The 18,611-nt window shown below is 34.8% G+C and overlaps 1 protein-coding gene across 1 annotated transcript; it reads left to right on the top strand.

The window, feature by feature from the left end:
• The first annotated feature begins 10,839 nt into the window (after nucleotides 1-10,839).
• LOC132635821 (acid phosphatase 1-like) lies at nucleotides 10,840-15,257 on the top strand. The gene is made up of 3 exons (XM_060352367.1): nucleotides 10,840-11,386; nucleotides 13,414-13,623; nucleotides 14,946-15,257. The coding sequence occupies exons 1-3, from the start codon at nucleotides 10,947-10,949 to the stop codon at nucleotides 15,121-15,123; spliced, it is 828 nt and encodes a 275-aa protein (XP_060208350.1). The 5' UTR covers nucleotides 10,840-10,946; the 3' UTR covers nucleotides 15,124-15,257.
• Nucleotides 15,258-18,611: the final 3,354 nt, after the last annotated feature.

Raw genomic sequence — 18,611 nt, forward strand, 5'->3', positions numbered from 1 at the left:
ATTTTTATATTCAGTAATACATTCTCCCTCCGTCTCAATTTATGTGATATAGTTTGACTGGACACGGAGTTTAAGAAATAAAGGAAGACTTTTGGTCTTGTGGTCTAAAATAAGCCAAAGATATTTGTGTAGTTACAGATCATCTCGTTAAACGTAAAAGATAAAGTGTTAAATTCAGAGATGGATCAAGATATTGAACAATAACAGTTCACCTTCAATGGTGAGCGAATAGTTACAAACAAACAGCGATGAGAGGAGAAAGTAAAACTCAGAAGAGAAAATATCTCATATCATTGAGAATGAAAAATTGTAAATTGTATACAAGTGTGAGGTGGTATATATAGACAATCCTAACCGACTATCCTAACCAGCTTGACAGCTGGATCTGAGTTGGATTAACTAACTAATAGCTGGCCACGATTCATTCCTAATCTTATACTAACCACGAGCTAACTAACTACTGAACACAGCTACTAATCGACTAAGTGTGTGAAGCTAACTATGATCGTATACAATAGATAGGTAGATATACATGTAGCTATACAAATGCAAACTTAAGTCTTAATACCCCCCTCAAGTTGGAGGTGAGGTAAGCACTACCAACTTACCTACTATCGTATGATGTTTCACACCAGTGAGTCTTGGTTAGAATATCAGCTAGTTGATCACCAGTGTCAATATGATGAAGAGAAATGAGACCCTTCTGAAGCTTAGTTGTGACAAATTGACAATCCACCTCAATGTGCTTAGTTCTCTTATGAAAAACAGGATTCTTGGCAATTTGTAAGGCTGGTTGACTATCACAAAACACAGGAAAGGGATCAGTAAATGGAACAGTTAGTTCATCAGAGAGCCTATGCAGCCAAACAAGTTCTCCAACCACTTTTCTGAGGGATCTGTACTCAGATTTAGCTGATGATAGTGATATAGTTTCTTACTTCTTGCTCTTCCAACTGATTAAGGACTATTCCCTAGATGTACAATGTAACTAGAAATAGACTTTCTAGAGTCAGGGCAGGAAGCCCAATCAGAATCACAGAAGGCTTGAAGTTGAAGATCAGATGTGCAAGACATGAATATACCCAAAGTAGGTTTATTTCTAAGGTATCTAAGCATATAAAAAGCAGCTGATAGGTAAGGTTGTCTGGGATCTTGCATGAATTGGCTCTAAGTGTTGTACTCCAAAGGCAATATCTAGTCTAGTGTCAGTGAGGAAGTTGAGCTTGCCCACTAGTTTCCTGTAGTAAGTGGGATCATTTAGGGGTTGTCCTTCATGAGCTCTTAGTTTGATAGTAGGATCAAGTGGAGATGAGAGAGGGGTATGAGAATCACAATGATACTCCTTGAGAAGATCCATCACAAACTTCTTCTGAGAAATTAAGATGCCATCATCCTTGTACAGTACTTATAGTCCCAAGAAGTAATGAAGTTTCCCAAGATCCTTAATCTTGAACTGATGGTGGAGGAAGGATTTAAGTAGTATGATTTCTTCAAGTTCAGTTCCGGTAAGCAAGATGTCATCAACATAGACTGCAACAAAGACAACTGAAGCATCCTGTTTTCTATGAAACAAAGAGTAGTTATGCATAGAGTGACTATATCCTCTAGAGTTCAAAGCTTCAGCAAGTTTGGCATACCATTGTTTGTTGGCACGTTTCAGACCATAAAGTGACTTGTTGAGTCTGAAAACAAGACCAGCATTCTGAGTATCAAGACCAGGTGGGATCTCCATGTAGACTTCCTCATGCAAGTCTCCATGGAGAAATGCATTATTTACATCAAGCTGGTAGATATCCCAAGATCTCTTAGCAGCAATGCCAATAAGTGACCCGACTGTAGTCATCTTGACAACAGGACTGAAAGTTTTAGTGTAATCTATTCCATGATGCTGAGTGTATCCCTTCACAACCAATCTGGCCTTGTATCTTTCAATACTACCATCAGACTTATGTTAGATCTTGTACACCTATTTACATCCTGTTGACACCCAATTTTGTCCCGTCTTTCTTCCAAATATTTATTTTTGATAGATTAAGAATAGTTGTTTGTACTTTACCACAATTTTTATCAGTTTTCTATTAATATCGTCGCTTTTCTCATTATTATTATTATTATTATTATTATTATTATTATTATTATTATTACCTTTATTATTACCTTTATTATTATTATTATTATTATTATTATTATTATTATTATTATTATTATTACCTGTATTATTACAATTCGCATTACAATCATTTCAGCATTCTTACCATCCAATGCACACGCATCGCATTTATTTTCGCGCAATTAAAGAATTGTGTTATTTACTGTTGAATCTTTTTTTTTATTATCGCACGGCTATTACGATATCATATAATTTTTTTTATCTGAGCGCTAATAATTACATATTTTTATATTAGGTAATATTTTAGCACATGTTAGTATATAGTTAATTCAAATAGGGCTTGTATTTAAATTTAGAAGCCCAAATTGGTTCTCCCATCTGCTAAGTTATTAGCCCAATCAACATAAATATTTTTGGACCAATCAGCCCACATTTTAATACCCAACCCATACTCTAAATTCAGCAGCCCTTTATTTAACCCAACAACCCGGCCCACTACCCGGACCCGACCCGACTCGTTCAAACAAATGAAACCATTAGGGTTTCTATGCCTTTCATCCGCCGCTTCCCTTTTCTCTCTCTTCCCTTCCTCTTCTCCTCCTCTCTCTTCTTCGATGAATCGAGCAAGATCGTAGAGCTCTTTCGATCCTCCCAGGTCGTGCATGGCCATTTCGGGAAAGGCAATTAATGCCCTGTACCCCCCCATCCGGATTCAACCATGGAAAGAGGTTAAATTTTTTGTTTTCTTCTTCTTTCTTTTCCGTTTGCATCTGAAAAACATTAATGAGTTTTGTTTGTTCATGAATCCATCGTTTTTCTTATCAGTCCCTTTTTCACTTTCGGGTACAAGATTTTAATGGGTTTCGTCCGCTTGTAAGTTTGAATCTGTTCCGTTTTTGTATTTTTCGTAGTACGAGTTTAAGGGGATTTGTCTTCTTCATCTGTTTTCTGATCGAGGACAGAAAAAGGCCATAACGTTGTTGACCGAAAACCCCGCCCAAGATTTCAAATCCCAGCCCTAAACCCTAATCTAAATCCTATAAATAATTGCTAGTTGAGTCGTTTAGGGAGAAGTTTTTAGCCGCCTGTAATTCCCCCTAAAAAAAACGAGTTCTGGAATCGCCAAATTCCTCCTAAAAAAACAAGTTCTTTTAGCCGCCATCGAATCCCTAAAAATACAAGTTCTTTAGTCACCTAAATTCCCTTAAAAAAAAGAGAGTCTTAAGCCACCCAAAAATTCCCTAAAGAAATAGCAATTTTTAGTAGTCACATTTGTTTTGATATCGAGTCAAAATACTAAATTAGTTTCTGTTTTCTTTTCCCTGGTGTTGCTTCGAATCCTAGTGCCTGTGAGCTCGGAGTTTGTGGTGTTTCGAGGTAGATTGGAAACCCCGCACCCTGTTCACTGCACCCGACGAAGGTAAATTCCGTTCTTTAAGTTATTTTTTTAGTAATTATTTGAGTGCTTTAAACTGTTTATGTGATTTTTTTGCTTAGTTGCATTTTAGTTTTTTGGTTTGCAGTTATTTTAGTTGTATTAAGCATGTTTAGCCCTGTTTAGTTCAGTTTCGTGATTGTGTTAGCTTTATATGCAAGTTTAGATTAACCTTGTGCTTTAAGTTTACATTTGTTTGCTTGTATGTCATTGGATTAATCATATGTTAGTTTAGATTAGGTGACCTGTTAATCGTGTTTGTGTGCATTAGCCTTTTTCTATGATTAGTTAGTCTGAATCTCATCTGATTAGGATCTAATAAGGACCATTATCATGCCTATTATGTTTGCTTCTATGTACTGTTTAGAAGAATGATGTTAATCCTTGCTTGTTCTCTAAAACCTGGGTTTGTTGGTTCACTGCTATAACATCTAATGAGTTTTATGTTCAGTTATGATCTAGAAGTCTACTAATCATGCTAATATGGTTAAAAATTTGTTATGATCGGTCATCCTATTAATTGTTTATGTCAAATCTGGATTAATGGGTGTTGGATTTGATCAATATGGTTAAATATACATTAGATAATGCATAAGCTTTCCTGTTTGACACCATGATTAGTGTACTCAACTCTTTGTTTTTTTTTTGTTTAACTAGTGTGTAAATTGATTTTGAATGTCTGAGACATGTCCGTATCTATTCAAGTTAAGTTTAAAGTCATTTGTGACCTATGTGTTTGATATACCAGAATGGTTTTCTCTGTGGTGTGTTGCTTGGGTTGAGTATTATTCTCGAATTATGTTACTGGTGGTAAAATGGAACGCTTATGTCTACTGGACTTGAAATTATATCCATTGAAGATAGAAATGACATTTACTTGCCTTAATAAAGGAATCAGACCATTCGCATGCTCCCTTAAGGAAATCTATTTCAAATATGAGGCCTATGCCAATTGGTTTGTTGTAGGTAGTATCACAAATCTCAGAATGTGTTCTAAAGGGATTAAAAGGATTTTGAATTTAACTTCAGCATCTGTAAACCTGTACCATGCTCTATTGAGTCCTGTAATGCTGTTTAAAGTCCCTTGTTGACAAAATTGCTAGTTATGTACTATGTGATCATTTCTATTTAAATTTGAACCCGATTAGGCTAACTTAAGAAGATTGTAGAATTAGAAGGGTATACATCCTTGTATGATGTTTGTTTGGACTTGTAAGAATGTTGAGATTGCTATGTCCAGTTAACATGTTAAAAAGGAAAATGCCAAAGGGCCTGTTTGCATAATCAAATTCTATGCCTGCTGTCTGTCTGGTTTACACTTGTGCTCCAAATGCTCATGTTGGCTTATCTTCTCATATTTCCTATCTGATTTTTTTGTTTGTGGTATGATATACCTCGAAGTGTACATAGTATATGAACCTTAGTATACACCAAGTGTATACGAGGATTGCATATTAGTGTATACCTTTCAGATATACCAGGTATACCCTGAATATTATGCGTAAACCAGTCATTGCATATGTCTGAACTTTACACACGTCTAAGTACAATAAATATTATACGGTTTGATTCTGCCTATGTTTGAGTGTTGCCCTGTTTATATGTCGTAAGTGTGTGGTGGCCGAATTGTGTATATATGTGTATATTACCGGTAGACCTTCATTAAAGCACGTTAATAGGGAGGTTAGATTGGTCATTATGGATCAAGCTTGAACCCTCCCTGGTGTTAGCCATGCCTGGGATTTATGAAATCCCTTGGAACTTGTGCAACATCGGGAAGAAGGGGGCGAAAGCTTTCCAATATTAACCTTCTATACATCCTTATGAATGTGTATACATGAGATATACTTAAATATACACAGTATATACATAATCTACTGATCTGTTTTGAGTTTATATTTTACATGTTTAACCTCATTCGTTGATTATGTACTAATCCTTTCCTTTCGTTTTTATGCATGACCATCGCATACGAGTCCAAGGGACTCGTCTTCTCCCGTATTCGGTGTTGGGCTAAAATCCCAACGCAATCTCTCTTCTCGTGTCCAGCCCACCTGTTCGCAGCATATATTCAAAAAAAAAAAAAGAATTTTGGGCCAAAGCCCAATAGCAGGAACAGTTCGCAGCAGTTAGGCCCTAAAAAATAGGCCAAATCCATTCGTTTTTTTCTCTATCTTATTTTGTTGTGTATTTTTAATATGCCTTGCATGACTAACTCTTTATTTTTAGTTAGATGAATCCTAATGAATTAGTGGGGTTAGTTTTAGTGTAATAGGTAGTTAATTTAAGGGGAAAACCGCAATTGATTCCATAGCTTCAATTTCTTCTTTTATGTTTAAAATTATTTATAGTATCTATAATATTTATTTTTAGAACAATTGACTTTCAATAGCGTAAATACATATTTTAGCTTAAGGAATCATGTTTTACTCTTACTATCTTAGAAATTTAAAAAAAAAAAAAAAAAACTTCACTAATACGCAAATATGAACTCAAGTATATTTTATAAACATTTTTTAGATTTATCCAATTATGCATATTTTAGCCGAATATACTTAATAAAAGTAATAAAAAGAGAAAGAAAATCACGCCCCCCTTTGCATCGAATTATAGAATAAATCTAGATTTTTTCTACATCGCCATGCTTACATAATTTAATCCAAAGTTCCAATTTGCTAAGTCTTCTCTTAAAAGCTATTACTTATATGCAAACTATTATATTTCTGCAAGTCCTATTTTAAATACCATTATTTTTCATTTAAAGCCTTAGCAACATTTATAAGTCTTATTTTAAACAGCATGTCTTCTTTTATGCAAATTATTATATCTTCTACAAATCTTATTTTAAATAGCATTATTGTACTTCCACTTAAAGCCTTAACAACATTTATGAGTATTATTTTAAATAGCATTATTACTTTTTCCTTTAAAACCTTAGCAACAGTTACAAGCCATTTTCTTAAAATTAAATGCTATATTTGCATCTTCAGCCCTAATTCATTAACCTAAGTTTGATCGGTTAACCGTAGTTAACGGATTCTAAAGGATGCCTAACCCTTTCCCTTTAGGATAATCTAGAACCCTTACCTAGAATCACGCTAATTAAGCAGACCATTAACGGAGGTTTAGTTAGGCTTTACCTTAGTTAATAAATTAGGTGTCCTAATTCACCATTAAATTAATTAGGTGGCGACTCCTTAAAACGAAATAAATAGGAATCACCAATATGTTGTACTCATATTTTAACCCGTTTAAATGGGGTATAACACATCCAATGGCCTTCTTACCAACAGGCAGTGGTACTAGATCCCAAGTATTGTTATCATTAAGAGCTATGAACTCTTGTGTCATGGCAGCTTGCCATGCAGAATCCAAGGTTGCTTCTTTATATGATGATGGTTCACTATCATGACATACGTTCATGGCAAGTAACTGACTTGTGGGAGCTAGATCAGTAGGAGAAATACGATATTTATGGAGGAAAGAAGCTTGCAAGGAATGACCAGATGGTGGTTTGAGTTGAGGAAGTGTGTAGACATAGTCTTTAAGCTGATATGCCAGTTGGTGTGTTATATTAGGTTCTAGTTGATATAATAGGGGATGAGGTGCTAGGTATGGATGCGGGTGAGGTATCAAAGGAAGGAGAGAGACTAGGTGGAGACATGGTCGAATGATGAGAATGCACAGGTGAAGGTGAGTGAGTGGATGACATACTAGGAGTGATATGATGAGGACTTGTTGGTTCAGCTTGTACAGAAGTGGCAGGATCAGGATTATTACTCTGAGTAGTAGGAAAATCATGATCAAAAGGTGATGCACAGGTATGAATGGAAGATACAGAGTAGACATGCAAAAAGGAAATATGTTTTTATGAAAAACTACATCTCTTGAGATATGGATTTTCTTGGTTAGCAGACTTAACACTTTGTATCCTTTTGTGCCAAATGGATATCCTACAAACACATGTGGAGTTGCCCTTGGTTCAAATTTGGTTCTGCAGGCTTTTACGGTAGTAGGATAGCACAAACAACCAAAACGTCTAAGGTGAGAGTAATAAGGTTTCTGATTGTACAGTATCTCAAAAGGACATTTGGATTTGAGGGGTATAGAAGGTAGCCTATTAACAATGTGAGTTGCAGTTAATTCTCCCTAGTACTTAATTGGTAACTTATATTGGAAAAGAAGTGCCCTTGCTGTTTCAAGCAAATATTTGTGTTTTCTTTCTATAATACCATTTTGTTGTGGTGTGTAAGGGTAGGATTTCTGATGTATGATTCCTTTGGATTGGAAAAACAATGTAGACTGAGTGTTATTGAATTCTAGGCCATTATCAGATCTAAGTGTTTGAACAGTAGTGTTGAACTGGTTTTCAACCATGTTTACAAATGTCTTGATAACATATAAAGCATTGTTTTTGCAACTAAGTAGGTGAGAATACCTAATCCACTCTTTTTTTCTTCCTAAAAGAAAAAGCCAATGTTCTCAACCACCCGCTTACTACAAGAATGTATGATCGAATTCCTCTGAGGAACACACGAAACACAGATATGAACTGGGTAAATAGAAATTTATGAGACACAGAGAATATACTATTAACAACATTGTCTTTATTATCATGAATGGAGTTTATTACAGATGAGTGAGGTTGATGGGAATGAGAATGACCTTGACAATGCACCTTACTAACATGAGATGAAAAACTAGAGACAGGATAATGACTAGAAATAGGAAATGATGCTTGACTCTTGTTTTGATCCTCAGAATTGTTCCTTTGTATGCAATCTGAACAAAGGAAGTACAGGCCATCAAAAACCCTGCCAATTTCCAGAGGCCTCTTCATTGAAGGGCCCTGCAGAATACATGAAATGTCAGAAAAGGAAGCAATCCATTTAAGATGCATTAACAAGGAGTGGATAGAAATTAAATTGTATTTGAAGGTAGGGACAAATAACACTTTATACAGTGTGATCTGAGTGCTAATTTTGACACTTCCAACTTCTGTAACTTTCACTCTATATCCATTTGGTAATCTGAGTAATAAGGGGTATGGTAAGCTGATAAGGTTTATCATGTGGTTCTTGTTAAAGGTCATGTGATGAGTAGCTCCTGAGTCCAGTATCCACAAGTCACTTCTATTCTTGAAACATTTACATGATGGTTTAATAAAATCAATAGATGAGTTAAAAGCCATAATACCTGCAAAGTTAACTGCTTCAATGTTCATCTGCACCTCATTTGCATTGTTTGTGGTGTTGGTGATGTGAAACTGCTGCATCATATTGATAAACTGATCATACTGTTCCTTAGGGATACTTGGTACTTGATTCTGCACTTAGACTTCAGCTTCTCTATTTTCACTTGCACCAAATTCACTAACTGCATTAGCTGCTATACCTTTGCCTTTCATGAACCTTTGGTTGAGAGTCTGATTTCTTTGTTGATAGTTGTTGAAGTGGTTATGATTTTGAAAGTTGTTACTGTGCTGATGATTGTAGTTTGGATTTTGTGGATATCCATGCAGCTTATAACACATGTCCTTGGTATGACCTGGCCTTTTACAATGATCATAAAACAACATAGGTCTGATATTTGGTGATGAGCTACTAGCAGTATAGTTGGTTCTAAAGTTCCTTCCACCTGAACTTGAATTTTCTCCTAAAGAGGAACTTTCTCCTGAGGAGCCTACACTCACATTCAATGAACTAGACTCCATGAATAGTTGGTTATTTGGTTTAAATTCTTTTTGTATCCTCAATCAGAATTGCAAATGCTTGTGCCATAAAAGGTAGGGGATTCATCATCAATATACTTCCCCTAATCATGGCATAAACTTCATTCAATCCCATAAGGAACTGAATCAACCTCCTAGCATGTTCAGCCTTATGTAATTTGTCCTTAGCACCACAAGTGCATGCACAAATGCACTGAACTTTAAAGCTTAGATTTCTCAACTCCTCCCAAAGTTTCTTCATCTTGGTATAGTAAGTGGTGATGTCTAGTACTCCTTGATTCAAGTCATTTATCTCTTTTTGGATTTGAAACAACTTCGCTCCATTAGTTTGGTCATATTCGTCTTCCAATTCTCTCCAAAGTTCAATAGCATCACAGACATGCTCCACACTGTCTGCAATGTCCTTACTGAGAGAATTTAGGATCTATTGAGTAACCATATCATCACATCTTTCCCATTGTCGGAAATTTAGAGAGTTTGAGCCAGTTTCTTACACTCTCCATTTATAGAGCCTAACTTATTTTTAACTAAAAGTGATCTAAGTATGCCTCTCCTCCATGAACAATATCCTATTCCTTCAAATCGAGTTAAGACTAGTGAGATACCTGGACTATCAGATGGATGAATATACAATGGACTTGTTACATCGATTGTGCCAATGCCAGCTGTTGTTACTTCTGCATTTTGAGTTTGATTCGTAATATCCATCATTTTTGTGACTTCGTATATAAAATGAAGTGTGAATCAAAGAAAAACCAAATTTACTCGATCTTATGAAGGGAAAACAATTATAATTCGTGAATATGAATCGAAAACAAACCAAAAATCTTCGATCTTACGAAGAAAAAGACAAATACAACTTCTGATAAGCAGCGAAATTGAAAGAGAAACAAAAAAGAAGTGTATAACAAGATCGAAATGCGGTATACGAGTTGTATATCTGCTCTGATACCATGTTAAATTCAGAGATGGGTCGAGATATTGAACAATAATAGTTCACCTTCAATGGTGAACGAAACAGTTACAAACAAATAGCAATGAGAGGAGAAAGTAAAACTGAGAAGAGAAAATATCTCATATCATTGAGAATGAAAAATTGTAAATTGTATACAAGTGTGAGGTGGTATATATAGACAATCCTAACCGACTATCCTAACCAGCTTGATAGCTGGAGTTGAGCTGGATTAACTAACTAACAGCTGACCACGATCCACTCCTAATCCTATAATAACCACGAGCTAACTAACTACTGAACACAGCTGTTAATCGACTAAGTATGTGAAGCTAACTATGATCGTATACAATAGATAGGTAGATATACATGTGGATATACAAATGCAAACTTAAGTCTTAATATAAAGTTAAATTGTTGTCAAATAAGAAAATATATCATTTTTTTTGGGACAGACACCGATTAAAAAGGAAAGTGTATCACATAAATTGAGACAGAGAGTATAACAACAATGCTCGTTAATTAGAATAGCAATGAAGTGAATAGATTATCTTTTATCATAAAAAATAAAAGATTTTTTAGTTGTAATGCAATGAAGTGAATAGATTGGGAATATCATATCATAAAAAAAAAAAAAAAAAAAAAAAAAGGAGATGGAGCAAATCAAATTAGGGTGATCGGATTTGATTGGTAGGTACATAGCTAAAGCCTGATATCCATGGAAGATTCCAGTATGATGGCGTACCCTCAAAAGTTGATGACACTTGTCTTGATCACCTTCACCTTCACCTTCACCTTCATCTCCACCTCATCCTCTCAATCAATACTAGACCTTGTTGCCCTGAATCGTGTCTTCACCCACCGCAAGATTATTCCCAAAGACAACAACAAGAATGCTATGTACTGTGAGAGCTGGCGATTCACTGTGGAGACTAATGACGCTGGTCTCTGGGCTTGTATCCCTGAAAAGTGCGTTTCCTTCGTTCAGGATTACATGACTGCAGGTCGTTATTCTTCTGATTTAACTGCTGTGGCTCATCAGTCACTTGCCTTTGCTAATACAGTTAGGGTTGCCAATGATAGAATGGACGGTTGGATCTTCGATGTTGATGAAACGCTCTTGTCTAATTTGCCTTACTATGTTAACCATGGCTTTGGGTAATTCCACTCTCCAAATCATTTCTTTCTTTTCCATATGCATTTGGGTACTCTGGACTGCTTTGTTTAGATAGTTGTTACTCCCTTATTAATGCTCGATAATCAACATAGGTTGAAATACAAAGTTGGGTTTCTATTGAAAATCCTATCAATGGAACATGACAGTGGAATGATTCTTCCTCAAATCCTTTTCGTTAACTTTTTTGAACAGTTTACCATTAATTCACATCGACAACTGCTAAATAAACAACAAATAAGCGTTGCAGTCCCTCCTAGGGAATTTTCATCTTGTTGAAAGCAGTAGCAGTAAACTTATCCAAATTATGTTCTGTCTTAGAAGCACGGAGATTTGAGTTTCCATTGTTTTTATTTCTATTTGAATTCCTAGAATACGAATATAATTTAATTAATTTAGTGTGTTTTTTTTACTAACTCCGCCTGTGTGAGCTCGCTCACATTGCCGGTCCCAAGCCCGGATAAAGGAGGAGGGTTGCCGAGGGTCAATCGGAAACAGCCTCCCTACCCAGGTAGGGGTAAGGCTGCGTACATCTTACCCTCCCCAGACCCCACTATTGTGGGATTACACTGGGTAGTGACCAAGTGTGTTTTTTTTACTCTGAACCTGAAACAGTAATGGTTTCAGATGGTGGCTTGAGATGAAAGCCTAAGCTCCTTTCTATGTTGAAAGTAGACTAGTATTTCTCGAGAGTCAAGATCAAGGTTATGTTCCAATTGGTTAAAGCTTGAAGTTTCCAAGCAGTATATCTTTCTTCAACTCGTTTTCTGTACTGGCACTGCTTCTAGTTTCTATTTTGTGGAAAGCTTTAAGGATACTCCATTATGCCTCTTTGACCAATTAATCATAAGATGGAAGAGTGCACCACGTGAGGTTAACTCTCAAAAGCAATCCGAGGACAGCTAGTTTAGTCTGGAAAGAAAACTTGGTATTCTATTTAAGAAAGAAGTATATAGAACAATTTGTTTACTTTGTTGAGGATTACTCTGTTTTAATGCCCTTGTAAATATTCAGATTTTGTAACTATTTATGTAAGCCCAGATATCGAGCCAAAGTTATGTTGAAATTTTAACCCCTTGGTTTTAATGTTCATAAGGTGGTTTTCCATGGTGTGGTTCATTATTATTTTAATAAAAGGGATTATACTTGGTTTCGCCAATCTCGAAACTAAACTGAAGAAGTTATATGGTACTAGTACCGCAGAGTTTTTATAATTCTAGAAAATGAAACAATAGAAAGGATCTTGTCGTTTTAGCGAACTCAAGTTCAAGCAGATATTGGTAGTTACTAGAAAACTGTAGCTTTATTTCATTGCTTCTCGAGTCCTCGTTCTGTAGTTCGACTTATCTGCATTCTTGATTTTGAGTACTGGATAAACTATTCGTTTACCAAAAGTAGAGGATAAACTGAGGGCGAGAATATTGTCAAAATAAACAATGGGCTAAGTGATCCCCTTGTTTGTCCTCATCGTGCATGAGCTAAGTCTTGAAGAAGGCAGTACTAAACAATAAGTATACTTGAAAAATTATATGCTAATTTTGAAGAAAACGTTATAAATGAATATTTTGTGACTAAGAGTGGGAAACTAAGAAATTTATTATCGAAAACTAGTCAAAAAGTTTGAATTAGAAACTTAAAATTGCATCTCTGCATCAAACAAAATTTCTTAAAATGATTTCTGAACTTGATTGTTGTTGTAGTGTATTTTACTTAACTTGGTTTTTTCACTTTCTCTGTCCATGTAATTGTTAACGTGTTTATAGTTTTTCTTTTTTGGCATTTGATATATAATTTTTTTTTTTTTTAACTTCTCCTGATTTGTACCTTTCTTCGTTAAAACCCACACTTTAATTGCGCTTTTCAGCTTAAAGCCCCTATAGACATTACTTTTCTATGATGTTGCTTTGACAACACTTGTTGAAGATCCAGTTTGCCGTCAAATGTGATTCTTTTGATTCTTTGTTGTTACTGTGTTGCTCTGTGGTTGATCACATTTTACTGTTGTATGTAGATCGCAGATCTTTGATGAAGTCGCCTTTGACAAATGGGTGAATGAAGCTGAAGCTCCTGCTATACCTGCAAGTTTAAAGCTGTACAAGGAGCTACAGCAGCGAGGATTTAAGATATTCTTGTTGACTGGTCGGAGTGAATTTCAAAGGAATGATACAGTAAAGAATCTGGTGTATGCTGGATACAGCAATTGGGAAAGGCTTATTTTGAGGTATCGAAACATTCTCTCTTTTTTTTTTTTTTTTTGAAAATGTAAGGTTAGTTTATAGATGAACCAGCGGTAAGGGTGTGCTTCTCAAACTGCATAATATTGCCAGAAAACAAAACCCAAAGGCATGCCCCAGCTAATCTTGTAATGATTCTAATAAAATCCATTCAACCTCATTTACATGTTCAAATCTACACCAAAGACAAAACAAAATTATACAATTAGCCTTCATCTTGTGAATGGAGTTGGCACTATCTTCAAAAGACCTCCTATTTCTCTCATGTACAAGCAGGTATAGTATGTAGCAGCTTCCTATTCCTATTTCCTTTTCTTGTCCAGCATCTCAACAAGCCAGTTATTGTTTCTGGCATAACCACTGCATACCGGTGATATTCAAAAACACTGCATACCGGTGATATTCAAGAAAAGCTGCCACAGTTGAGCAGTAACTTGGCAGTGCAAAAATAAATGATAGATGGTCTCTTCTTGTCTCCCACAAAGAAAACATTTGCTATATAATGCAAAACTCTTTTTTGCAAATTCTCGTGCGAGATGGGCTCCATTGCTCACTATCCATGTGAAATAAGCTACCTTTTGATGCTTTGGACCTCCAAATTTGTATTCATGGCCAAGGCTTTGTCAGATTTTCTTCCTTTATTAGCTTCCTGTAACAAGAACTCATCAGTGTTAGAACTCCTTTTCAGTTAGGTTTCCATGAGTTGTTTACTTAAAAAGAATAGATGAGTTGTTTACTGCCAAAGTAAACAAATCTGGAAATAACTCCTTCAAAGAGCCATTACCAATCCAGTTATGCAATGAGATTTTCCTTACATTGCCTACTTTAAAACCAGTATTAGCCTTGAAACAGGGCTATAGTGATCTGATACCCTTCCATATTTATACGCCATAAGATGTTCGAACTTACTTGGTGCACCAATAGCCATCAACACCATACTTTCTCTTGATTAACACACACATAAAGCTTCTTCCACTTTAAGTATTGAACCTCCATAGTCACTCCATCAATAAGCTCCTGTTATGATGTCTGAGGTTTTTAACCACAAACTATGGTATCTTGAATGAATGGTCTCCATCCAAAAAAAAAAATGTGTCTGATGAGGTTTCTAATTGCCAAACCACCATCTTTCTTGCAAGTCAGAGTACTCCATTTTACCAAATTGTAAGTTTTCCTCACCTTATTACCTTGCCATAAGAAGTGCCTGCATAGTTTTACTTTTATTTGGAACCAATACGCATGTAGTTGTAAAAGTAAATGCTGGGCCAAATAACTTTAAAACTGTGGCTGAACCTTTGTAATGCAACAGGGGACCTTCTGATAAGGGTAAGCCGGCAACCCAGTTCAAATCTGAGAAAAGAAAGGAGTTAGAAGATGAAGGTTACAGGATTCATGGGAGCTCTGGAGATCAGTGGAGTGACTTGATGGGTTTTGCTGTAGCACATAGGTCTTTTAAACTTCCAAATCCCATGTACTATATTGCGTGATACTAGAGTAGTCTGAAAAGTGTATGGTGTTCTTTGACAATTGACGTTGCAATTCTCTGCTACTACTGAACTTGTGTATGACATTATTCTAACACATTTCGCAAGATGTGGACGAGGGCCTAGTTCAATTGGTATTTGTCTTACTTCTCCCAATAATTGTAAGCTCTCATGGGTTAACTAGGGGAAAGGACACAAATGGCCGCTGGGCCATAAATAATTTCACGCGCTGGCCCATCTATTCCTAAACCTAAAAATAAGCCCATAAACTATTTTCATCAGCTAGTCAAAATATGTAGCAAGTCTTTTGTGGCGATTAAAAGTCGCCGCAAAAGATTTAAAAAGTCACCACTAAAAGCCCAGGCGCTTTGAAAAAATCAGACTTTTAGTCGCCACTAAAGGGCTTCTACGGAAAAATCAGGCTTTTTAGTGGCAATTAAAAAAGTCGTCACTAAAGGTTAAACATCCAAAACATGTATAATATGTGTATATTTAGTAAGAAATATCTCAAAAAACTTTGAGGTGATTTTTGTATATAATATGTATCATTTGTGTATAAAAATATGTATCAGTACCTATCACTAATGTATAGAAACTGTATAAAATATGAATCACTAAGGTATGTATCATTTTTGTATATAATATGTATAATTTGTGTATATAATGTGTATTATAGAATAGAAAATTGTATCGTTTTTGTATATAATATGTATCATTTTTGTATAGAAAGTGTATATATAATTTCAACATGTGTATATAAATTGTATCAGTCTTGTATTGAAAGTGTATCATACGTATAAAAAATGTATCATAGAAATCGTATCATTGTGGTATGTAATATGTATCACTACTGTATATTTTAAAAAAAAAAACATATCATTATTGTATAATATTACTATTATATATAAGAGCCAATATGGACTTTTTGTAGTCCTCACATTATGTTTTGTCCTATGATGTTGCGCCACGTGGCGGATTTTATCCTACATATTTTTACTTTTGCTCTCTTTCATAGCCATGCCACTTGGGCCTTTGAAATTGGACCATGTATTTTTTTTTTTTAAATCTCTTGTTTTCCCTTATTAAATTATTCATTCCATTTGTTTTTACGTCATACTAAAAACATATTTTTACATGTCTATTTTAGCAAATCACGAAAGATTTAATAATTCTTCCTATAGTACCGTTATCATTAAGTAACTTTATAGAGCATTAGTAGTCAAACTTAAATTTTAATTAGAATATTTTACTCCTAATAAATAATTTCTTAAGGGAAGTGTCAAGTTAACAAGAAACAAGTAAAAAAGAATCGAGGGTGTGCCTTTAACATTATTTGTTATTATAAATTTTGCTAAAATTTATGCAACTTTGGAGTCATTGTTTCGTTTTCAATCAGAACATTTATTAGATCTTACTACTTAGTACCCCATATTCTACTCTTTGGGTGTGTTTGTGAAGGAAATATCATTTCAAATATGTTTTTCAGCAAAACAAGTGTGTTCTTACTTATTTTCTTGTGTTCCGTATGTAAGCAAAATATATTATCCTAAAATCAATTGTATATAATCTAGACAAGTACTATGGGAGGTGGGGTGGGGGTGGGGATGTGGTGGGTGGTGATGATGGGGACTATGAGGGTGGGGTATTTAAGATGAGGTGTATTGGAGGGCAGGGAAGACACAATGAATGTGGAATGTCATTTGTCGAATTTAATTTTCCTACTTCCACAAATGAAGTCATTTTCCTCATTTTTATTGATCTTATTTTCCTAGAGAAAATGTTTTTCAAAAATTTTGACCAGCCTAACATGAAAATATTGAAAAACATTTTCTAAAAAACCTCCAAAAATTTTCTCCATAGCAAACACACTCTTTATTTGTTTTAAACGTCCAAAATTTTGCTTCTTTAGTGTAAAGAATATTGTGTCCCTTTGTATTTGCTAATTCTCCTTCAAAACTTCCTTCCTCATAAATAATTTGTTCTTTAAAAATAATTCAATTATGAGTAAAAAACTTTAATAATTATGAAGACTTACCAACAAAACATGATAACGTGCCATTAAAATAAATTAATTATACAATAGAAAAATGTGATATAAATTATATTTTTATAATTGAATTTAATATGTTTTCATCATGAGTTTAGGCTCGAGCTTAGCACGGGCCTCATGTAACTAGTGTCTATAATAAATGTATAATTAACGTATAATTTATATATAATAAATGTAAGATTAATTCCAGCATATGTACATAAACTGCATCATTTTTGTATATAAAGTGTATAATTAATTCCAGCATATGTATATAAACAAACTGTGTCATTCTTGTATATAAATTGTATATATAATTTCAACATATGTATATAAAAATGTATCATTCTTGTATATACTTACTAAATATACGCATATTATACATATTTTGGGATATTTGTTACTAAATATACACATATTATACATGTTTTGAGATATTTAACCTTTAGTGGCGACTTTTTTAATTGCCACTAAAAAACCTGATTTTTCTATAGTAGCCCTTTAGTGGTGACGTTTTGTGGCGACTACTAAGTCGCCACAAAAAGTCTTTTTTTTTTTAATTTTTTTTATAAGCGCCTGGGATGTTGGGTCGACCAGCCTTGGCATTATTTTGGGCCGGCCGACCATTTTTTGGCATTAATTTGGGCCGACCAGACTCCTGATGGGATTAAGCCCAAACAGTGATCAAATGTGGGATTAGTTTGGCTGAGTGGACACACAGTGTCCTTTTCCCTTTTTAATTGTGTTTTTTTTAGTCCGTGAGCTTTCTTTGAAGAAATAAAGGAAACTATTACTAAAAAATTAGCTTTACTATTTCCTGGAGGCACTGATGTACGCAGTTGTAGAATTAGTACTATTTTGGCGAACAACTAATGGGATACACGAGCATTAAGACCTCTTTGTAGAAAGCTAGGGAAAGGTTGCATATTGGATAACTAAATTAGGTCATTGAAACGTGCTTCGAGTACATGAAGAAGCATGCCGAGAAGACGAAATCGAACGAAGAAGAAATAAAAAATTTCAACAAAGAATTCGTGAAAGGTAGCTTCAATGACATGTTTGAACTTGTATTGGCCGCTAAGTACCTTCACATTAGTGGTTTGATGGATCTCTTGTATCAGTCAATTGCTGAGAATTAAAAACAAAGTCGGTAGAGGCTTTTAAGGTATTGTTGAATATCACTAATGATTACACCCAAAAGAAGACGAAAAGGTTGGTGATGAACATAAGTGGGCCCTTGAAGGGGGAGAAATTGATGAATCTCTTGATTAGATTTTTTTTTTAAATTTAATTTAATTTAGGGGTTTTAATAATTATTTTTTTACTCTTTAAGTTTTATGTTGTTCATGCAGGAGTTACACATGTAAGGCACATGACATAGAAACTAGTATACCAGAATAGGTAAATAGCTAGGTTGATATTTACTTTAAAGAAATTTTAAATGTATTTTGATCACCCGTAA

The sequence above is a fragment of the Lycium barbarum genome, chromosome 4 (assembly GCF_019175385.1).
Source record: "Lycium barbarum isolate Lr01 chromosome 4, ASM1917538v2, whole genome shotgun sequence".
Taxonomy (NCBI): domain Eukaryota; kingdom Viridiplantae; phylum Streptophyta; class Magnoliopsida; order Solanales; family Solanaceae; genus Lycium; species Lycium barbarum.

Excerpts from the sequence above, each read along its gene's own strand:
- LOC132635821 (XM_060352367.1), top strand. The coding sequence starts at position 10,947 with ATGGAAGATTCCAGTATGATGGCGTACCCTCAAAAGTTGATGACACTT. Across the intron at positions 11,387-13,413 it reads TATGTTAACCATGGCTTTGG|ATCGCAGATCTTTGATGAAG; the intron begins GTAATTCCACTC and ends TGTTGTATGTAG. Across the intron at positions 13,624-14,945 it reads TGGGAAAGGCTTATTTTGAG|GGGACCTTCTGATAAGGGTA; the intron begins GTATCGAAACAT and ends GTAATGCAACAG.